Source organism: Bos mutus, chromosome 17 (genome assembly GCF_027580195.1).
Source record: "Bos mutus isolate GX-2022 chromosome 17, NWIPB_WYAK_1.1, whole genome shotgun sequence".
Taxonomy (NCBI): domain Eukaryota; kingdom Metazoa; phylum Chordata; class Mammalia; order Artiodactyla; family Bovidae; genus Bos; species Bos mutus.
This window is the reverse complement of record NC_091633.1, coordinates 21,216,030-21,238,849: the sequence shown is the minus strand read 5'-3', so window position 1 is coordinate 21,238,849 and position 22,820 is coordinate 21,216,030. Positions and strand designations below refer to the sequence as shown.

General features: G+C 55.6%; 1 protein-coding gene across 13 annotated transcripts in view; it reads left to right on the top strand.

Moving 5' to 3' along the window:
- The window catches only part of NCOR2 (nuclear receptor corepressor 2), a 236,523-nt gene that overhangs the window by 132,178 nt on the left and 81,525 nt on the right, over positions 1-22,820 (top strand). For all 13 annotated transcript variants that reach the window (XM_070386321.1, XM_070386316.1, XM_070386325.1 and 10 more), the window contains 5 exons: positions 2,360-2,532; positions 3,691-3,784; positions 6,878-7,056; positions 10,506-10,560; positions 12,950-13,048. In XM_070386321.1, the coding sequence (XP_070242422.1) occupies positions 2,360-2,532; positions 3,691-3,784; positions 6,878-7,056; positions 10,506-10,560; positions 12,950-13,048 (600 nt within the window). The remainder of the gene's footprint in view (positions 1-2,359; positions 2,533-3,690; positions 3,785-6,877; positions 7,057-10,505; positions 10,561-12,949; positions 13,049-22,820) is intronic.

Genomic DNA, 22,820 nt, shown 5'->3' with positions numbered 1-22,820 from the left:
CAAGCTCTGAGCTCCCACCTGTACAGAGGGGGGATGCTGGTCACCGCTTTTGGGGGTTTGGGAAAGTCGGTCACGGGAAGGACTCGGCTCTGTGCCTGGCACATGGCGCAGTGGTCCTTAGGCCAGTGTCAGTGGCAATGGTGATGGTGAAGCCGATGTTGCTGTTTATGATGGAGATGATAGTGATGGCAAAGATGATGATGGTGACGGTGCTGGAACAAAGAATTCTCGCTGAGGGTGACAAACTGCGGTCACAGCGGCCATCCTCCTTTTCCTGTGCAGATTCTTGCCCCTGTCGCCTGCAGGCTCACTTAGCGGTGCTCCAGCCTCTGAAATGTGAGTGTGAGACAGTGTGTGAGTACATGTGTGCTTGAGAACGTGGGTGTGTGAGATTATGAGTGAGTGAGTGTGGTTTGTATTGTGAGTGAGAATATGCGTTATGTATTTGTCCGTGTGTGTGTATTAGGGTGTGTGTGTGAGTGTGTGTGTGTGTGTATGTGCGGGGATGTGTGGGGATGTATGTGCTTCAGTGTGAGTGTATGTATGTGTGAGCATGTGTGTGTGTGTGCAAGTGCGTGTGTGATCCGTATCCTCCCCCGGCCAGCAGGGCCACCCAGGTGGAAACTCCTGGCAGGGTCATTGCTGCCCCAGGTGGGGCTGCGGCCACTGCCACGGGCTGCCCTGCGGTGCCCAGGGCCCTCAGCCCTCAGTGGACAGAGAGCGCGCCCAGCACACAGGTGACAGCAGGTGGCAGTGTGGTCAGATATGAAGGGGAACTTCCTCATGTTGAATAGTCCTCAGGAGCTGCTCGCGTCTTTGTGTGTGGTGATTGGGGCTGGGCAGTGTGACTGGATGACCCCTCGTGGCTGTTCTGTCCCTTTTGCTCTACAAGGGCCCCAGGCAGGGCTGGGTCATCTTGCCAGCCGCCCCTCCGCTGGGCAGCTGGTTGGTGGCCCCGCGGGTTTCTTGCTCGTCTTCACTGGTAACTGCGTTTTTTCTCTCTGCTGGTTTTTGAGTGAGCACGTTCTCACCTTTAGCCCATCTGACATTCTCCTGCTCTCGCCCATCAGACCAAGGCCTCCTGAGCACCGCAGGGCAGCCTGTGGCTGTGGCCACTGCCCCTTCTGCGGCAGCAATGACCCTGCCAGGATTTGCACCTGGATGGCCCTGCTGGCCGGGGGAGGATTCGGATCACACACTCACACTGAGAGGGTGGGGAGGGTCCCCTGCTCTGACGATGGGCTGAGTATCCTTCATGTCGGTTCCCACCCCAGGAGTGCTGTCTGCAGCATGTTGCCACGAACATGTGTGGCCATTGCGTGCTGCTAGAACTTGAACTCCCAAGGGTTCTTGGGGCAGCCCGGTTTGTGTGGTGCCCCTGGTAGCTGGGGGTCAAGTTCTGCTCCTCCTCATAGATGGCCTGACAGCCCCCTGGGGACTGTCAACGTTGCTGGGTTTGTTGAGGACCAAGGTCACAGACTGCCTTGGTCAGAAGCTGAAATTCAGGATGGGATGGGGTGTCTGGGCACGAAGACCAGAGACGGGCTTTCTGATTATGCTGAAGTGTTGAGAAGGCATTCAAGCGAGACTCCCAGACCGTGCCATCTGTCCACGGCAGCTGTTAGAGATGGGGAGATTGGGTCTCAAGAGCAGCCGGACGCTCCATGCCTGCTCGAGGTCTGGGTCACCTTGGAGACTCGGAAGCCAGGCAGCTTACATTCTGGGCTGAGCAGGGGTCTTTTCTCTAAGGAAGGACATGCATAGAGCAGGAAGCACTGTGGTTAGACTCAGAGAGGGACTTCCTTGTCGTGAACAGACAGCAGCTTGAGTCTTTACACCCAGTCCTTGGATCTGGGGAGCACGGCTGGGCCTGAGGCTGCGGCATGAGGAACTATTCAGAAAGAGAATGCGTTCCACGGGGCCGCCCCAGGTCTGACGGGCACCCCAGAGCTGCACCATCTGACACATGATGGAAATGGTCTGCGTGCACCGCCCACTGCAGACAGTAGCTCTGGCCCCAGTGGCAGGGGGACCAGGGACCTGCATTTAAATGCGACTTAGTTTTACATGATTCAGCTTTAACGGCCACATGTGACTGGAAGCGTCTGTATAGTATAAGGCCTTTCTAGAGGAAGGCTGGGGGTGGGGGTGGCCCACGCCCCAAGGAGCAAGGCAGCCTGATCCTTAGGGCAGGCTGTGGCCGGGGTCTGCCCCGGTCTCCGCGTGGTCGTGTGTCTGCCCGTGCACCCGTGTGTGATCGCATACCTGCCCGTGCGCACGGCAGAGCAGGGAGCCCTGGGGTGCTGAATGTCGGATGTAGGAGGAGCAGCTGCCACAGGGCTCCCCCGCGTGTCCCCAGGAACAGAAGTTCTGCCAGCGCTATGACCAGCTCATGGAGGCCTGGGAGAAGAAGGTGGAGCGCATCGAGAACAATCCCCGGCGGCGGGCCAAGGAGAGCAAGGTGCGCGAGTACTACGAGAAGCAATTCCCCGAGATCCGCAAGCAGCGGGAGCTGCAGGAGCGCATGCAGAGGTGAGCTGAGGACCGGGCCCACTCGCGCCCCTCACCCTCCTTCTCTCCACATCGCCCCCGCCTGCCACCACCTCCTTCCCTGCCTCCCAGGACCTGGGTCCGCTTGCGGCACTGTCCACAGAGGACCCCTGGCTGGCATGAAAAAGAAAAGCACAGCAGGGTCTCGAATTGCACGCCAAGGGCCGAGTTAGGTCCTTGGGTGTGTCACTCAGCACCTGCCTGGCCTTAACACTTCTTGGAAAGAAACTTAAATCCATTTTGATGGAGTGAGCTCTCCTTCTGGTGTGCCATGGGCTGGTACCCACCCCAGCTTTGTTCATTTATGTGGCCCCCGAGTGTGAGATCCCTGGTGTAAGTCAAAGGGAAAGGATGCTGGTCACACGTGGCGGGCATAAGGACTGGGTGCAATCCTCTGTTGGAGTGCCCAGCACACAGTAGGTGCTTGGTGGCGTGTGAGTGCGGTTTCTGTTGTCACACAGATAAGGCAATGGGCTGTGAGCAGGGATGATGGGCTTCACTCTTTTTTTTTTTAATAAATATATGAAAATTTATTATTGTATGATTCTTAGTTTTAAGTTATCCCTGCATGTTGTCTCCTCTTTCTGTTAGAACCCTTGATTATTTGCCATGGGTCTTTTTTTTTTTTTTTTGGCCACACCACATGTCATGTAGGATCTTAGTTCCCTGACCAGGGATTGAACCCATGTCCCCACAGTGGAAGCTCAGAGTCTTAACCACTGGACACCCAGGGAAGTCTCTGGCTCTCACTCTTTACTGGATGCTCACATCCCATATCTCACTGAATGCCTGCTCCCAGTCCTGGGAGCCAGGTACCACCTTATCCCCAGGTTACAGGGGAGGACATGGAGCCAGAGGCTGCGAAGAGGCAGGCCTGGACTTTGTATGTGGATCTGTGCAGCTGGTCTTTTGTGGGGGGCATCTTAGGAGAGAAAAAGGGTTCTGGCATTTTCTGGGTGAGAGTGGGGGTGCTCCATCCCTCCCCCAGACCCCCTTGGCTTGGGGCCATCCGTGTGGGTGTGGGAGGCCTGGCTCCTCCCCACTGCCCACACGCCGCCTCTGGGGAAGTTGTGGGCTTGGGGCTGTGCCGCTGTGCCGGCTGCGAGGGGCTGGTCCTGAGTGTGTGCCTTCGATCTCCAGTAGGGTGGGTCAGCGGGGCAGCGGGCTCTCCATGTCGGCCGCCCGCAGCGAGCACGAGGTGTCCGAGATCATCGATGGCCTCTCGGAGCAGGAGGTAAGTCCTTGACCCCGACCTCAGCTCCACCCGCTGTGTGCCCTGTCCAGGGAGAGGGTCTGGCAGGAAACAGAATTCACCTGGGTGGTTGAGATCAAGGGGCTTGGTACTGAATGTGGGGCGGAACCAAGGAGGGATCTGGAGGCCCCAGGGGTGTAGCCATTCGGTGTCCCCGGGCCTGCAGGCCGAGCGGGCAGAAAGGCCTTCCCGGGGCCATGCAGGAGGGGCCACCTGGCAGGACGTAGCCAGGAAGGGTCACAGCCAGGGACCCCGTCATGATGCCACGGCCGAGTAAGTATCCTGGCCTCTCACCCCTCCCCCACTCCCTGTCTACTTTCAGTGCTTCCCATTGGCTGAACCCGACCAGAAGCCAGAGGGCACAGGAGCCTGAGGGTGGTGGTTTGTAGGTCAGCCTCCCAGTTGTCCAGAACCAGGGTCTGAGGGGGGTTTCCCAGCTCACCAGCTGTTCACCAAGCTGGGGACCTTCTATCTAGAGTTCCCAGATGACCTTCTATCAGCCAGGTGACCCTGGCTCTGGTCACTGGAGCCCAGAGGTGGCCAGGGAGCAGAGAGAGGAGGCATTTGCTCCTGAACCAGCCCTGCCCCCTCCCAGGTCTTACAAGCATCTCATGTGTCAGTTCCCCATCCCCCCCTCCATGTTCCCAACATCACAGTGGAAAGGAGGGGGCCTCGCAAAAGGAGGGGAACACATTCTTCCTCCCCCGGGCCTTGTGTCCAGGGAGAGCTTTTGTCCAGCTGGGAGGTATTAACAACTCCAGATCAGTGCAGTCACTGCTCATGAGCTGCATGTGGCTGTTTAAATGGAAATGACCAGAAACGAAATAAAATTAAAAACTCAGTTCCTCCAGCGTCACCAGTCGCATTGCAAGTGCTCAGAAGCTGCGTGTGGTTGGTGGCCCTGTGCTGCACAGAGCAGGCCATAAACGCCTGCATCGCTGCAGAACATTCTATTGGGTGGTGCTGCCCTAGGTCACTGAGTCTCATATGGGACAGACTGAGGAGTCCTGGGGAGGGGACATCCAGCTTGAATTGTGATTTCCCAGGCCCACACCCCCAGCAGTTCTGATTTAGCCAGTCTGGGGTGGCAGAACTCAGAAATCTGCATTTTCACCAGGCTGTTCATGCAAGTTTGACATAGGTAGTTCAGACTATCTGGCTATTTAAAAAAGAGCTTTCATTTTATTTTTATAAATTTTAATTAAAAAAAAATTTTTTTTTCTTGTCCTCGCCTGGCGACATGAGAGATCTTAAATCCCCAACCAGGGATCGAACCTCTGCCCCCTGCACTGGAAGGAGGAGTCTTAACCACTGGACTGCCAGGGAAAAGTGTGAAAGCCAAACTGTCGGTTGCCCAGTCATGTCCAAGTCTTTGTGACCCCATGGACTATAGCCTGCCAGGCTCCTCTGTCCATGGGATTCTTCAGGCAAGAATACTGGAGTGGGTTGCCATGCCCTCCTCCAGGGGATCTTCCCGACCCAGAGGTTGAACGTGGGTCTCCTGCATTGCAGGCAGATTCTTTACCATCTGAGCTACTAGGGAAGCCGAAGTCCAAACCTTTGTCTTAAAACCTCACATGGTGTGGCCCTGTTTTGAACACTCTCTAGTCTGCAGAAAGCAGAACTCGGAATGCCTTTGTCCACACCTGTGGGTTTGCTCCGGCTCCTGTCCCGCCAGTGGTGGCCAAGTACACAACCCACACTGGCATATGGAAGCAGGAAGAGGGTGACCCTTTCCTGCAGGCTCCCTGCTTGATGCAGGGTGCATGGCATCTCAGCTGATTCGGTGTTCCAGCACCACCCCCATCCCAGAAGACCACTTCCCCAGCTCCTGGCCACACGAGAATGCAGCCACCAGGGTCCCTGGGGAGGTTGAGGGGACAGTGTTTAAGGGTGATGGTCAGAAAGGGAATTCAGGGCAGCAACTGTTCACCCAGTCCAGGCTGACCTGAGGTTCCCTGGGAGGGTGGTGAGGAGGGAGCTGGGCAGGAAAAGAGATGCTCACGATTTCGGGGGAGCTTGCAGTAGTCAGGGTGCGAGCCCACTGTGGGTGGAACCATGGAATAGGGTGGGGATTCCCGCGAAGAGGAACCCAGCTTGGATCTGCCAGGACTGTGTGTCTCATGCAGCCGAGGGACACAGGGAGGTGATGGTATTGGAGGGCTACTCAAGTGCCGGGGAGGCTCAGGCCTCCCTGGGAGTCCTCCTCTCAGCCAAGGTCAGGGCTGTGCCCCCACTGCGCTCCCCTGCTTCTGTTGGGAATCCCCAGCACTGAATGGAGCGCTTAGATGTGGGAGGCTAGGCAGCAGATCCTTTGAACCGGCTGACCTTGGCTGGGCCGGGGCCCTCGCCTGCCTCCGGAGATTGGTAATTAATCGCCAGTAATGGGCTGGCTGCAGAGATTTGGGGAAATGAGTCCAGCTGAGTGGCGGCTCTGAGCCTCTTAATAGCTGCCCCGATGCATTAGGAGTGAGGCCGCCCGACTCCTGCGGTGCACAGGGCTGGGCAGGCTTGGTCCCCAGTGGGCATGCTTGAAGGAGCGGAATCCGGGGCTGGAGGTGGACGGCTGGTGAGGAAATGGTTCTTCAGCCTCACTGGGCCCTGCCAGAGCAAGGCAGCCCCTCGCCCCCCACCGCATGCCCTCTGAACCCGAGGTGGGGGTGGGCAGCCCCGACCCTGAGCCAGCCAGGTTGCACATCTTCCCTGCAGTGTTTTATGGCACTTGCATTTCTAAAGGGAAGATTCATCACTCCCCTCTTACTGCAGATAAGGTGACTGCTGCTCTCTGTGTTGAATTTACAGCCCTGCCCACCATAAACCTGTCTGGGGCTGCCTTTAAATTCTCCCTTCCCCCTGCACAGGCCTGTTCTTATTTTTTAACCCATCATGCGCTTTCTCTCTGGTTTTGTGTTTTCCCATTCTGACTTGGAGCATCCCTACCCTCTGCTCATTCACTTGGGTTCCCCTGTGCTGGCAGGAGCAGCCTGTCCCCTCCCCGGCCCGGTCCCCAGCTCCTTGTCCTCTTGCATTTTCCGACCAGGGTGGTGCCCTCCATTATCTCCATTTTCCTTCCAGAATCTGGAGAAGCAGATGCGTCAGCTGGCTGTAATCCCACCCATGCTGTATGATGCCGACCAGCAGCGGATCAAGTTCATCAACATGAATGGGCTCATGGATGATCCCATGAAGGTGTACAAAGACCGCCAGGTCATGAACATGTGGAGTGAGCAGGAGAAGGAGACCTTCCGGGAGAAGTGAGTCCCCTGTTGGTGGGGTGGAGGGGGCCTGGCCAAGGCCACCCTCCCCTATCCTGGGAAGCCTGTCTTCTTGAGGTTTGCCCTGGCTTCCCAGGGCTGTGACGACAAGTGACCACCAACTGTGTGGCTCACAACAGCTGGAATGTATTCTCCCACAGTTCTGGAGGCCAGCAGTCTAAGATCAAGGTGTGGGCAGGGTGGCTCCTTCTAGAGGCTCCGAGGGAGGGTCCCTTCCAGCCTGGTTCCCAGTGGTGGCTGGAGATCTCTGTCACCCCTCTGCTTGCAGATGGCTCCCTCCATCTCAACTGTCTTCGCATGGTCTTGTTTCCCATGTGTCTCTCTGTGTCTTCTGCTTTTCCTATAAATTCACCAGTCACATTGGATTCAGGGCCCACCCTACTCTAGTATGACCTCATCTTAACTAATTATATCCACAAAGATCTCATTGCCAAATAAGGCTACATTCTGAGGTTCTAGGAGGACAAGATTTTTGGGGGGACACTATTCGGACCAGTACAGAGTGTCAGGGAAGCTTTATGTGAAATGAGTCAGTGTGTATTAGAAGAACAAGGCAGGAGGGCCTTCGAGGCTGGTCTGAAGGCGTGGGCAAGGGCATGTGGCTGGCCGGTAACTGGTTTTCATTTTATCTGGAAAGTGACTATTGGTTGAGCACCTCCTTCATCACAGACACTAAACAGATGTCTTCTGGGGTTTGTGCATTTGTCCCGCTTATCCCCATAACAGCGTTACCCATCTGCATTACACAGAGGAGGAAACAGAGGCTCAGAGAAGTTAAGACACTTAACAAAGGTCACACAGCTTGCAAAGGGTGGAGGCAGGATTCAGAATCCCCCAGCTTCAGGTCCGGGGCTCAGCTGCAACTGAGAGGCTTGTCGGGGGAGAGGGAAGACGGAACCAGGGAGTAGGGAGCGCTTGGGGAAGCAGAGGCAGGATGTGGATGCTCAGAGGTGAAGCTGGGGCTTCTAAACTGGAAGAGCAGAATGACGGTTTTGGGGAGATGAGTGACGGGCCAGATGGAGGAAGCCCTCCTTTCCCCCACTAGATTCAAAAGGTGTGTCCCAGGGAAGCCCATCCTGAGCACACTGCACCTTCACAGGACTGAGGACCCCTGTGAAGCAAAAGGGTGGGAAACTGAGGGACAGGTGGAGACCTGAGCACTCTACGAGGAGGGCGTTGGGGGCTTAGCTGCTGGATGTTCACGCCCACCACCTCTTTCATCGCCAAGAGAGTTTCCTCAAAAGAGATGACCTGCGTGGGTCATTAACTTAACTTCTCCAGCCACCCACTGTGGTTCCAGGCCATAGGGACGGGGGCTGTCTCTGCCCTTTGCAGGGTCAAGTGACCCCAAAATGCCAAACTGGGCTCCCGAGATGGGGATGCTTCTGGGTCACGGGCAAGGCTGGGGTGCATCAGCCAGTGCAGTCACCAGGACTTGGAAATGCAGGAGAAGCAACTGAAGAGGCTCTTGGTATGGAAAGTATTGTGGTTTTTTGTTTTTTGTTTTTTTTTAATGGCTTTTGATTATAGAAATTCTAAAACATACATAAAAATAGAGGGATGGTATAATGCCCCCTTGAGCACCTAACACAGATTCAGCAGTCTTCCACAGGAAAGAGGGCTTTGGGAGCAATTTCCACGTGTGTTCGGGGACTACTGCTCAGAGACAGGAAACCCAGGTACTTTGTGGCTGCTTTCTAGGTCTCATGCTCACAGACGTGCTTGCCCTGCCGTTGAATCAGTCCTCTGTATTAGGTGTTTTACACTTTAAGAACCAACTATGGGATGGTCATGGATTCCAAGAATGACTATTGCATTAGGTATTTAAATCCCCCTAACGTGTTTCCTATTTTTATTTTATTTTTTTAAGAGGTTTCTGGGGGTGCTTTGTTCTGACCCAATGATTGCATACTGTTAGTACAGTAACTGAAGAATGGGGGACCCAGGCTGGGCTGATGTGTGCTGAGACCCAATTTGGCAGCTTGTGTCTTTCAGGGTCCTGGGTGATCGCTCCTTTTCAGGGGAAGTTATAGCACTCAGGAGCTTTGAAAATCGTGTGTCAGTGGCGTAGAGCTCACTTAGTGGCCTTGTGATTTCGAACAGCCACTTCTCCTCCCTGAGCCTCAGTTTCCACATCTGTAAAATGGGTGTAGCCTCAGTGCCTCCTTGTCTGGCTGTTGAGGTGCCTCGTGTCAGAGTAAATTCTCAGGAAACATTCTCAGAGGATACAGGTGTAGTAGGTTGGAGGGAGGTGGAACAGTTGACCTAAGGGAATCCTCTGAGTTTGCTTCTTGGTCTCCTGGGGGCCTCATCTCGGCTTGGGGAAACCCCGAGGAAAGGATATTTTTTGGGGGGTGGGGGAAGGAAGTGTCGCAGGGGCGGGGAGAGAAAGGGAAGATTCTGTCTGTCTGGAAAATCAGGGCGTTAGGCCGCCTCCAGCTTTGCAAGCTGCCTGAGGCGGACTTGCAGGCCGGGAAGCCTGCCTGACTCGCGGCTTCCTCTGGGAAGACAGAAGAGGCTGTTCCGGATTCTCCAGTGTCTGGTTGGGGAGCCAGGGAGGGGCCGGCTGGCCTCCAGCCCAACCATCTGGAGGGCTGGGCAGGATGATCGCCAGCCCTGGCCCGGACTCCCTGGGGGTGGGGGTGGGGGACCCGGGGCCCCTGCCTCCCCAGCAGCCTCTTCCCTCCCCAGGGAGGCCGCGGGGTGGTGGTGTGTTGTGGGGGGGGGGCGCAGCCAAGGCCCCGCCCAGCATCCCCCGGGCCCCAGCAGCCGTGACCCACATCTCCACCCCCGCCGTCCGCCTGCTCCTGTGGCCCTGACATTTCAGCCTGGCCCAGCTCTTTCCCAGTAATTCTCTCGGCTTCGCAGGAAGCCAGTTGGTGGGGCGCCAGTTCCCGCCACCCCTCCAACTTCGGTCCCTTCTTGCCGCCTCCTGGGCTTGCTTGCCTCCTGCCCGCCTCCCTGCGGGCACTCGGAGCCTCTGCTCCCATCTCTCCCGGGGAGGCCCGGCAGCCTCGAGATTCTGCGCCGTGACCTCGCCCGTGGGGGCCCCGTGTGGGCCAGGCGAGGCCCAGCTTCCCAGGCCCAGCCGGAGATAGAAACAAAAGCAGATTTTTAAAAGGGGGGGAACCCCACCACAGGGCTGCATGTAATGTCCTCATTTTTCCTGGAACCCGCCTCTAGCAGGACAAACAAATGTATTTTCAAAGGCGCTAAAACCAGTGACTCACTCCAAGGAACGCCCTCTCTTACCCCTCGGTCCCGCCCGCCGCGGCCCTTCCCACACCCCCCTGGGCTTAATTGCTCCGAGTGGGGCGGCGCCCGTCCAGCCGGGCCCGCGGAGATGGCAGGCGCCCGGGAGCTCGGCGGCCGCCCAGCCGGGCAGCCCCCCTCGGCCTGGTCTCAGGCCCGCCCTTCTCTCCCCGCAGATTCATGCAGCACCCCAAGAACTTCGGTCTGATCGCATCATTCCTGGAGAGGAAGGTGAGTCTGCCCAGGAGTGCAGCGCCGCCCGCCCCTCCCCGTTCCCCTCTGGCGTCCACTCCTGCGGGTAGCCGCTTGGGCTGCTGGTGAAGGACCCTCCCTCCCCACCCACGAGGCCTCTGCCTGCCGGCCCCTTGCTCTCCTTGCTGTGTCTGACAGCGCTTCCCTCCTGCCTCCCTCCTGGGAGCAGCCACAGGCCCCGCCCCAGCCTCCCGGGCCCTCGGGGGCGGAGCTCCAGGCTGGGAAACCCCAGGAGAGCTGTGTGCACCAGCTCCTCCTCCGACGTGGCAGCGAGCATCCTGGCAGATTGGGCCTGGGTTCTAGAAGCTGTGCTGTGCCTGGCGTCCTAATTAAGGCTTTATGGGCAAGAGTGCTGGTCTTCCAGGGCGCTGGATGGAATGACCTTTCTAGGTCCCTCTGATGGTCACTCTATGCTGACACACCTTATGCCAAGCGACGCGTGTGGCTGGCAAAGTCCTCATTCCCTTTGGATAAAACTTGATGGAGAACTGACACTGGAGCTCCACAGGGGCGGTGCCCTTCTCTGCTCCAGCTCCCTATTGGCAGGTGGACACAGAACGTCCTAGGGAATGGTAACGCCCCCTTTTGTGCACCCACGAGGCTGGGCTGGATATGGCCCTAGGTCAGAGTCTGCCATTGGACCCCAGCATCATCGGGGTGGAGCCAGACAAGCTTCCTGAAAAGGTTTACTTTCTGGAGCTGCTTGTCTGGGTGTTTAAAGCAGCATTTCCCCGAATCTTGTTTCTCAGTGTGGGGGTGTCTGCCCACCCCTAGCTTTGCAAATACCCTGCTAGTGGAGGCCTCACGCTTTCTAATTTTGGGAGGGCAGTTGGAGCAGGATCCAGGCGGGTGTTTTAAAGGGTAACAGTTGTTCCCAGCATCTGCCCTTAATGAACTGATACCCATAGAAGGAGGGAGATGGAGCAGCGTGGGGAAGCGAAATCTCTCCTGGCCTGAAAAACCAGTGTAGAGAAGCAAGCCCATAAATAGCCTCTCCCCTGAGTTAGTGACAGCTTCTTACTAGGGGTGTGGACAATGCAGGAGACTCTAGGTTGGGGCTCCCCGGAGATTCAAGCAGGGATTTCAGACATTGGTAATTGAGCAGCACTGTTTGAATGAGGAAATCAGAGGTCTCTATGCTGGAGAATAAACTTTATGGTGTTCTTTGACTAAGAGGCAGCCCAAGCTGAGACTCAAATAGAGCTTCCAGAAGGGTCTAAGCTGGAGCCGCCTGCTGTGCCTCTGGGGACTGGTGTGCCCTGACGGTGAGTGAGGCCAATAGCAGGGTGGGAGCCCAGTGGATTGGCCAGCTTGTGCCCACCCACAGGGGCAACTAAGGCTTAGGGCCAGCCCATTGGTTGTCCGACGCAGGCAGGCACTCTCGTGAATTGTTCAAGGGGAAGTCAGACACCCACATCCCCCAGTGTGCAGATATTGGCATCTGATTATAAAATGTTATTCCGAACTACTTTGCGGGTTGTGCGTGTGGTCAGGTTTAGCCTGGGAGCCACCTCTGTTCACAGTCCGTTCCAGGGAGTGGATGAGGACGCAGGGGTTTGAGGCCCAGCCCACCTCTGCACCCAGCAGCCCTCATGGATTGCCCCTCAGAGGCCAGTTCCTGGCTTGGCATCAGCTCCGGGCATCACAGAAACAGTTTACATCATGTCAGTAATGACTGCCGGCAAAAGCGAGCTGTCACCTGGAGTGGGCCCAGGCCGTGGCATCATCGCGTTCTGTCCTCCAGTTGCTCTCTGTGGGTGACGCCCTCTTACTGGTCTCATTTGGACAAGGAGGAGGTGGTGGGGTTCAGAGAGAACCAGCCACTTACTCAGCACGCGGAGGTGTCAGGTCCACATGGAAAAGACCACAACAGAGAAAGGAAACGTCCCAAGAGATGAAGAGCCGCATGGGGACATTAGTCAGGCTGGATGCACGAAGCTTGGAAGAGGTTACTCAGGGCCCCAAGTATTAGGGAGAAGGAAACTGGCGTGAGAGGAAGGAGACTGCAGGGGAGCTGGAGGCCTTGTTCCCGAGTGGATGGCCTGTGACGGCTTTATCGTCACTGCTGCTAACAGTAGCAGCACCCACCATACGGAGAGGTCACACATTTGCAGTGCGTGCTCTGTGGTCCTAAGTCCTTGACACGTAAGTATATTAACTTACTTGGTCTTCATGACAAACTTATGAAGTGTATGCGATAGTACTCCCATGACACAGGTGAGAAAACCAAAGCCCAGAGAGGTTCAGTAAACTAGCCAGGGTCACCCAGCCAGTGTGTGGAGGAAGTGGGATTTGAACCCAGGCTTCCTGCTCCAACTGTACACACTGCACACTCCTCAGAAGTCTTTTCTCTCTCTCTGTCCTGCAGACAGTGGCTGAGTGTGTCCTCTATTACTACCTGACCAAGAAGAATGAGAACTATAAGAGCCTGGTGAGGCGGAGCTACCGGCGCCGCGGCAAAAGCCAGGTGAGAAGGGGGCAGGGCGGGCTTCTGGATGGGTTCCCAGCATGCTCTGCGGCTGACTCCCAGCATGCTTGGCAGCTGGCAGGCCTGACTGCCGCTTGCAGTGATGTTTCCACATGTTTCTTAGCAGTGGGTCCCTCATTTGGGGTCCTCTCAGTGGCAGCTGGGAGACCCTCTCTGGGGGTATTTGTCGTACCCCAACAGTAGGGAAGAGAGCTGGGAGAAATGGCCATTTCCATCTTTAGCCTGGAAAATTCTAGAACAGTTGACTTGGTGACCCGTAGGCTCTGGGGTGAATAGGGTCACATTCCCAGACCAAGGCCTGGGCTTCCGGGATAACTTGGACTGGCTCACAAACTTAACATTTAAAAATTTTTAATAGTTTTTGGTGTAATGTATTTTTGAAGGAAAAGAGTAGCCAGTACTTGAAATTGCCATATTTCAAACATCACTGTATATGACTGAGGGATGATTTAAGTTAGAGTAGGACTTGGCAAACTGAGGCTCTTGGGTGAGTCAGGCCAGCCACTTGTTTTGTGAATAAAGTTTTATTGACACAGGGCCACACACACCTGTTGAGGAATTACCATGGCAGCTTTTCTGTTACAACAGCAGAGTTGAATAGTCATGACAAACTGCAAAGCTTGACATATTCACCATCTGGTCCTTTGTAGAAAAAGTCTGCTGACCACTGAGTTAGAGGAAAAGGCTATTCATTTAACAAAAAATTAGTAAATATGTTAAAGATGATGGGGGTCAGTGGCACACATTTTTAAGGGGGCTCATGAGTGTTTGGCTTCGGGGAGACAGAGGAACGGGGAAGGATTAGTCTTACTTTTGGGCTAATGAGAATCAGCCCTGAGCCGATGCTGGGAGTACTGAGGTTGAGGGCCGGAGGGAATGCTGGGAGATAGTAGGGTGGACTTCTGCTGCAGGCAGGGGGTTGTAGGCGGGACCCTGCAGAAGGCGCTGGACACTGCTGCTACATGCTGGACTGGAACTAGTTGAGGCATATCCTTCTCTGGGGCCTCTGGCCTGGGAGATCGGACAAGGGAAAGGGACGAAGGTCAGAATTAGCAGGACGAAAGAGCAAGACTCAAAGGTTCTGGTAGGTGAGTGCTCGCTGACATTGGCATTTTTCCTTTCCGAGGCCAGCAGGGACAGGACCCTGAGGGTGTCAAGTCCAGCCATCTCCCATGGGGTTCCAGTGTCCACTGTGAAGCAGCTACTCTGTGATCAAGGCCACAGCCTTTGAGGGGTTGGTTTACACATGCCCTGTCTCCTTTCTTGCGTTCTGGAAACTGTGCTTCAGGACTGTGAGTCCATTCCCCTGTTGGCTAAGCCATGTGTAATTAGGGAAGCAAGTCTGTTGGCAGGGGGCAATAGACAACCCCTTACTGCATCCTGAACATCAGGCCAAAATGATTGAGACAGAGTATTGGTTGTTGTGGGCCCAGTCGTTGAAGGGTGGCTGTGATTGGTTTGAGGATAGGGTTTTCTTCTAGGTTTAGCACGGCCACAATTGGCCAGCCTGCTCACCCATCTTACAGATGCGTAAAACTGAGGTGTACTAGCTTGGAGTGAGTCAGTTCTAAAGACCTAGCTGCCACATGTTAGAAATTGAAGTGCGTTTAGGAACTTTTCTAGACTGAGAGGCAAGAACTCAAATAAATGCCAGGCAGAGAGCCTAACTATGCTGGCATAAAAGGCAGTAGGGCATGGCGTGGACTGTGGCTAAACAAAGGGGGAAAATCAGGCCTCTAGATTGATTTTAAAAACATCGCCAGGTATTTTTTGAGCATCTCTTGTGTACCAGAACCCCTGCTCCCCTACCTTTGTAGGGACCTTGTGGATGGGCTCATGAGGCCCTTTCTTATGGCTGGGCTGGGTGCTTAGGAGAGGAAAGTGTTCTGAGTCAGATGGAGAGAGACATGGCCATTCTCCTCACCTTATGCTAAAAACCACATTTGCATGGAGGGAGGCTAAGAAAGACTGTGTGTTGGCGTCACCTTAGGGAGGGGGTATCTCCAGAGGAGTCCTGGGGGGTGGGGGGCTGTCAGTGCCTGACGCCCCTGGTCCTGGCTGCCATGCTTTTCATTATGCCTTGCTTGCTGACTCATCTGTCCACTGGACGCTTGTGTGCTGACAATGGCGGCTCCATGCCCAGTCATCTAGACCAGGTGTACAGGGGTGGTTCCAAGTCAGCGTGCCAGTGGTCTGCCTGAGGCTCCATCGAGTAAGGGGTGCCAAAGATGAGGTTGAGGAGCAGCCCCCCTGGAGGACGAGGATAGAGGTGAGGTGACCTGGCCAGAGGGAACAGCAGGTACAAGAGCGCCAGGGCACGAGAGAGTGCACAGCACCCTGAGAGTCTTAGGAGCAGGAGTCTGAGTACCTTCCAGGGTCTTAAATGAATGAAGAGATGGAGAATCCATGGGAGACAATAGGGAATGGTGAGGCCTGGGGTTAACTAGCTAGCTTGTACCTCATCAGCTCCAGCTGACTACTTGGCCCCGTATTGTCAGATCTGATTTTTTAAAAATTTTATCTAATTTATCTTTTTAAAATGGTATTTATTTGTTAATTATTGGTTGGGATGAGATTTTCATTGCTGCCCTTGGGCCTTCTCTAGTTGCAGTAAGCGGGGGCTACTGTCTGGTTGCAGTGCGAGGACTTACCACTGCGGTGGCTTCTCTTGTCGCAGAGCACAGGCTGTAGAGCGTGTGGGCCCAGTACTTGTGGTGCACAGCACACGGTTGTTGCCCCCTAGCATGTGGAATCTTCCAGAGCCAGGAATCATACCCATATTCCCTGCGTTGGCAGGAGGATTCTTAACCACTGGACCACCAGGGAAGTCCAGATCTGATTTTTTTTTTTTTTTTTTTTTTTTTATAATGATGACCTGGAGATCTGGAATTACGTGAAACTGCCTGATTTTTATTCTTAGGTCATGTATGAAACAATGACAACAATATGCTGTATAGGCCAGACAGCTCATCTTTGCTCTTGAAATCTGTTCTCAGCCCACAGGACCTGTGGGCTAGAGTGTGATAAGGCTCAGGGAAGAGGTACAGAGAGTATGTGTGACTTGTGACAGAGGCCAGGATCAGGGCACTGGGGGCCCTGGAGTGCTTTATGGCTATAGAAGAAATGTTTGCTTCCTCTTTTCATCTGAGTCGTTCTGGGTCAGCTGTGGCTGTGATGCTGGGGTCATGGGGCTTCTCTGGTGAGGTTTTACCCTCTGCCCAAGCTGATGTGTCAGGCTGGGGCTCCCAGGGTGGAACAGGGATGCAGAAAGAGAGAAGAAGGCAGGGCAGGAGGCCTCCATCTCCTTTGGGGCTTTCCCCTCCCTCTGATCAGTGGGGGCTGCAAGGAGGCGTGGTGTGGTCCCGGCCTCGCCGGGGACAGAGATTTACACACAAACCCCGGAAGGGCTCCTGTGCCAGGCAGATCCACTGCCCTCACCACCATCCGCCAGCCCTGTTCATAAATATGGGATAAATGGGTCACCCCAGGTGTTGACTTTGTGGTCATAACTCATCTCTTGGCCCCGTGACAGCGAAATAAAAGGCAGACACAGGCCCCGCAGCCCCTCTTCTTAATTCAAGATGCACTTACTGGAGTGAATCTGAGCTGCTTTCTCTCTCCATGATTTTATAAAACCTGTGATCCTGCTGATAAATCTCTCAGGAGGTGGGTGGAGGTGCCCCAGCCTGGCATGGATTGTGGGCAGGTATATCTGTTTGGGCGCCTACGTGTGGATGGATGGATGGATGCCCGTGGTGGTCGACCCCCGTGGGTTAATACTGTGAGCAGATGGAGGGGGGCGGTGAGGAGTGGTAAGGCAGGCAGAGACCCTCTGCTCTGTACAGCCGGAAGTGGCAGCTGGGAATGAGCCTGGAGGGTGATTCACTGTGGGCTAGGGAGCAGTCACCGTCTGCCAGAGGCACAGCAGGTGCTCAGGTGACAGCTCGGCTGTCCCATCCTTGTGTCTGACCAACACTTGGCCCACTCCAGTAGCTCAGAACTTTGGGACAGGCTGTGGTCCTGGTGTGTTTCCTGTGGCTCTGGCCACGCCATAGCTAAGGACGGCCACTAGGGGCCGCTCAACTTGTCCGCCCACAGATGCCCCTCAGGGCCCTCTTGCTTCCATTTCTCCAAAGTCTACCCTCGTCGCCCACCTGCACTGAGGTGCTGGATGTATGACACTGTGTGGTCACCCGGCTTCCCTGGTGGCTCATGGTAAAGAATCTACCTGCCAATGCAGAAGATGTGGGTTTGATCCCTGGGTCAGGAAGATCCCCTGGAGAAGGGAATGGCAACCCACTCCAGTATTCTTGCCTGGAGAATCCCATGGACAGAAGATTCTCTGGTGGGTTAACACCTTCCCAGGTTCCCCAGGTGGGCAGAGAGGGCCAGGCCTTAGCCCAGAGGCCATAAAGGCTGAGTGCGCTCTTGGCAGCTGGGGCAGCAAGCTTCTTCTAGGAAGGGGCTTGGTCATTACATCCTGGGGACAAATCCCGCATGTCTGCATATTCCTGCCATGATGCTTAACCACAGAGCAGGCAGCAGGATGTCACCTCATGTGGTCAGGTGACACCCGCTCTGTGACACCCTCTCCACACCCAGTGCTGGGCCCCTGGTTCGTCATGGTGGTGGTTGCCATTCAAAAGTGGGGATGATTACAAAAGCACATATAAAATTCCTGGATGAAAAGCATTGTCTTTTCAAAACAGATGTCTCTGGGCTCAGACCCTCGATGACCCGAGAACGCAAGGCCGCTCTGACGTCCACTGCAAGGCTGCCTGGCCCTGCAGTGGCTGGAAGCAGGGACACCTGTTGGCCATTTGGAATATCAGAGAAGGTGTCATCCTGGGGACTTCCCTGGCGGTCCAGTGGTTAAGACGTCATGCTTCCGATGCAGGGGGCTGGATTTGATCCCTGGCTGGGGAACTGGATCCTACATGCTGCACAGCGCGGCCAAAAAAAAAAAAAAAAAGAGAGAGAGGGTGCCATCCACTTGCTAGAAGCTTTCCCCTATCCTGACAGAGGGAGATTCAGGAATTCCAACCCTTTCACACCCATCCCCTGCCAACCCCACACACCTGAGCTTTGGCAAGGAACCCTCACCCGCTGGACCCCAGTCCCCAAGATCTAGCCATGAGTGGCCAGTGAGCTTGTGGCCAGGGCCCCCGCGTCCTCTCCTTGAGGTGAGTCACCAGCCAAGGCGGGGACCAGCTCCGAGCACCAGTGACGGCACTGTGGTTTATAGTTCATGATTCATGGACAGAGGGGCTACATTATCCCAGCTAAATGCAGTGCTGGAGCCCAGGAATGCTGTGGTCAGAAGTCTCCCCCTGACTTAACTGTGTGAACTGTCAGGGAACCGAGGTTGAGACCAGTGGCCCAGCTCTGCAGGGGGGACTCCTGGCGATGGGGGGGTATGCCACGGAGGTGCGGCCACCCCGCTTTGACCCCTCAGGGCCACGTGGGCAGCTGGGAGCTGGGCTGGTTGTGGTCTCCTCAAGGCCACATGGTCTGTCTTTTCTTCCCTCGTAGACGGGCACAGGGACAGGGCACCCAGCCTTCCGCTCCTGGGAGCTGAGAGAGCACGTCTGGGGAACAGGGCGCCACTTCCTTCCTCCTCTCTCTGGCCTGCAGCCCTGTTCCCCCATCTCTCCTCTCTCTCTGTGTCTGTCTCTCCCCCACACCTGCCCCTTCCCCTGTATCCCTCATCTTCCTTCAGCCTCCTTCCCTTCCCTCACCTCCTCACCCAGGTCCCTGCCGGGGGACAGGTGACCTTGTTCCCAGTTGCTCTGCTCTGCACTCCAGAGACTCCCGCGCCGCGGGCAACTTGCACGGGGGACAGCGTGACCGGAAGGCGTTCCAGGGCAGGGCCAGCCAAGCGGCCGTCCCCAGAGGGAGGGGGCGGCCACCACGCAGTCGGTGCTGGTTCCCAGACCCTGGCTGCCCGGCCCCCACCCCCCACCGCGCCCCGGGCAGATGATGTCACTGGATGGCTCAGCCTGGTAAAGTCTGGAGGGGACGTGTGGCCTGCCAGTCGCGGCCACATTGCCTCCAGGTTGGGCTGTGCTGCTCCCTGCCTGCTGGGTGAGCGTGAGGGGGCCGGTCCCAGACCGCCACCCTGGCTGGGCCTCCAGCTTGGGGGTCAGTCTGACTCTCCCGGGCCGCCCAAGCCTGCAGGAGGTGGCCACTTCCGCTCTGCTGGGGGCAGGCTGGGCTGGATGGGATCATGTCCAGGTTTAGGGCTCCAGCAAGCAGATGTCCCTGATCCCCTGCCCAGTTTTGTGGGCAGAGACCTATGGACAGCTTGTCCAGGCCCACGGTCTCCCAGATACATCCCCGCCCGGGGCACATGGTTCCCAGGAAGGCGGCTGGAGGGGCCAGGCCCCAGGGACCCGACAAGCTGGGCTGCCGTTTGGGGAAGAGAGACACTGCCTTCTCACCAGCCGTGACACAGTGGCAGGGCAGACCCAGCTCCCTCTCTGCACTGTCTGAGGCAGGCCATACCAAAGAGACAGGAAGATGTGGCAAATGTGAGCAGGGATCAGTCCAACCTCCCGGCGGGTGAGAGAGGTAGGGGCTGACAGACCTCACATCCGGGCATTTTAAGCTCGGCTGCCAAGAATCAGGAAAGAGTTATCAGCAGAGCAGCATTCGTGTGGGCCTGTGCTAGCTCGGGTCACCACAGGAGGGGTCCCCGTCGGGGGGATGGGGGGAGACAGTGGCCAAGCTCCAGTCCGTTTTGTCCTGCCTTCACAGTGTCACCATTCTAGGTGATGCCATGGTGAACGAAACAAACCAGGTCCCCAGAGCTGTCACGCCCCCCGGAGGGGATCGACGGTGCACGAGTAAATTACATGGTTATCTGAGGGGGCGGCCAGGGGTACAGGCGGTGAGCCGGGGTCAGGAGGCAGCTGACATAGGAGAGAAGGCAGCTTTGAGGGAGAGAATCCTGAAGGTTTCTCAGAGGAGCTATCCTTTGGGCTCAGACCTGAGCAATAAGAGGAACTGGTCAGGCAGAGTAGGAGGGGGAGTCTCCCAGGCAGAGGGCACCCTGAGTGCAAAGGCCCTGAGGCAGGAGGCAGGAACCAGTGTGACATCTTCCAGGAGGGGTGTGTGTGCAGGGGAGGAGCTACATCACCCGGCCTTGAGGTGTGGACCACTGATTTTATCCCAAGTGGCTAGACAAGATTGATTGACAGTTAAAGCAGAGGCTTGGCCGCCTTAAGCAGGCGTCTCCTCGCAGGCAGAACAGACGTGACGGGTGTGGGTGTTGGATGTTGCTCTGGTTACGCGAATGCATCGGTGTGCGGTGGAATGCTGGTGAGTGTCTGACAACCAGCTTTCAGGGCACAAAGCCCCGATTGTAGCGCGCGCTGATTGCCGTGGTGGAAATACTCCTACCCCGCTGATTCCAGGCCACCAGCTGAATGTAGAGTTGGAAAGGGGCGTGCCTGACACCTGGTGGGACTCGATCCCTCCCACTCGCACCGTGTAGGTACAGCTGCATACGAGAGCACAGACCACAGCCAGTGCAGTCAAGTAATGAGAAAGGGGTGCATTTTTGAGTACTTACTACCTTTGTTTTTACTATAATTTCTTTCATTATAAAGTTACGTGTTTCCACTTTTAAGAATGGCTGTTTCTAACAGCTAACCTGCAAAATTCCTGGAAACTGAAGTCTGCACTTGTGAGCTGGTACAAGCCGGCCCAGCACACCTGTATCTGTGTGTCTTAGAAAGGTCAACAAGGCATCCCCGGCCTGAGTTTTATTTCCAGGAAGACACACGGACTAGATAAGAAGGGTGGGGGCCGAATGTCAGGGAGGGCCTGCCAGCCACAGAAAACTGTTGGGTCTTGGTCCTGACCCCTGACCTCACTCCTCCCACCAAGCCTTGGACTCGTAGGATGTCCCTTCACTCTGCAAGAGAGGGACTCTCAAGGGCAGACCCCTCCCGGATTTGCTCACTGGCACATAGTTCATGCTCAGCAGAGTGTTTACCGAATGAATGAGTGAGATTTTGCTGCAGTCCGTGTTGCTGGGTGTTGGGAAATTCTCGTCAGGTTTTGGGAGGACCTGCCATCTGAGAACTAAATCTCACCAACTCCTCCTTGGACGGTCGCTCCCGCCTCTTCACTGAACTCTCCTCTCATTCCTCAAACTGAGACACTCCTCCCTTGACGAGCTGCTGCATCAGCCGCAACATGGGGTGGAACACGGCATTCCCTCCCCGCCTCCACTTTCTGAAAAAGGCCTCAGTGGCTGTCCCCTGTCGTCAGGGCACCTCCTGTATTTCCTTTTCTTTTTCTTCTTTTTAAAATGTTTGTTTGTTTATTTCTATTTCACTGCGTCGGGTCTTACTTGCAGCACGCGGGATCTTCACGGTGTCGTGCGGGTTCAGTAGTTGAGGAACGCAGGCTCTCTAGTTGTGGCACGCAGGCGTATTTACTCCAGGGCATGTGAGATCTTAGTTCTCCAACCAGGGATTGAAACCTCGTCCCCTGCATTGCAAGGCGAATTCTTAACCACTGGACCGCCAGGGAAGTAACCGCCTTCCATATTTCTGAGCCAGGGTGTTAAAGCTGGCCAGGCTCTGCCGCCACGTCCAGTATACCGTTCGGTAAGGACAGTGGGCGTTTTCTCAGCCTGCTTTTGCTCAAGTGGGCCCCCTCCCTGAAACATCTCTCACCTTTCTTTACCAAAAGCCTTTGGAGGCTCAGCTCAGAGGCCTCCTCCCTCCTCCCTGTTCATCAGGGTAAATCGCTGTTGCCTCTGCAAGGTGCTGGACCTTTTAAAAATTTTCTTAACATTGTAGCTTCCATGCGTCCTGTCTTTGTCAACTTCGTTCCTTGACTTTGTCAACTGAAGTGCTAGCTCTGTAATGTTGGGGATGGTATTTTCTATAATTTGGTATTCCTCATGGGGGCTCACAGTGTATTTGTGGAGGGAATAAACAAGGGGAATAGGCACACTTTGGCTTAAATGGGAGCTAGAGGAGCCTGTGATTCCCCCAGTCCAGGGTGAGAGGCTGAGCACTTGTCTGTGGGATCTTGCCAGGAAAATGCTGTGTGACCTTTGGCGAGCTACTTCACCTCTCTGTGTCTTTGTGTGCTTGTCTGTAAAACAGACTGTTGGGAGGCTGTTATTAACGACAGGTATGACCTAAAGAGAAGGCCTCGTCCCATGTTCGTTGTGCTTTGTCAGTATTTGTTGTTTTTATTCATAATGTTTTCTGTACTGCTTCCGGTCTGGGGCTTTAGCATAGCGCAGGCTCGGTGACGGGCTGCTTGTCCAGCACTCAGCGCTCGGTGAGCAGGGCTCTCTCAGGGATTTGCACTGAGGACTCTGGCTACCCCTAGATCTGGTCAGGTATTCTGCAGAGCTGTGCTGTGGTTTGGGAGGTGGCGTTCACGTCCAGGCACTGGGCACGAAGCCCGTTGTCAGCATGACCGGTGGTGTGTCTGGAAAGCACAGGCAGACCTCACCGTGGGCTCCAGAATCGTTCGAGATGGTGGAGTCTGGCTTCCGGTTCTTTTCCCGGATCCACAGGCATCACCAGCTGCTAGTGGCCAGGGTCCTGGGTGTGTTTTGTGAAACAAGGACCACCCCCCGACCCTGCCCCAGAAGCCTGGTTCCTCAGAGTGTGGTCCGGGAACCAGCAGCATTGGGGGATGGGGTGGTCCCTGGGAGCTACTTAGAAATGCAGACTCTCAGGCCTGCTCTAGGCATGCTGAGTGAGGATCTGCGTTTTTC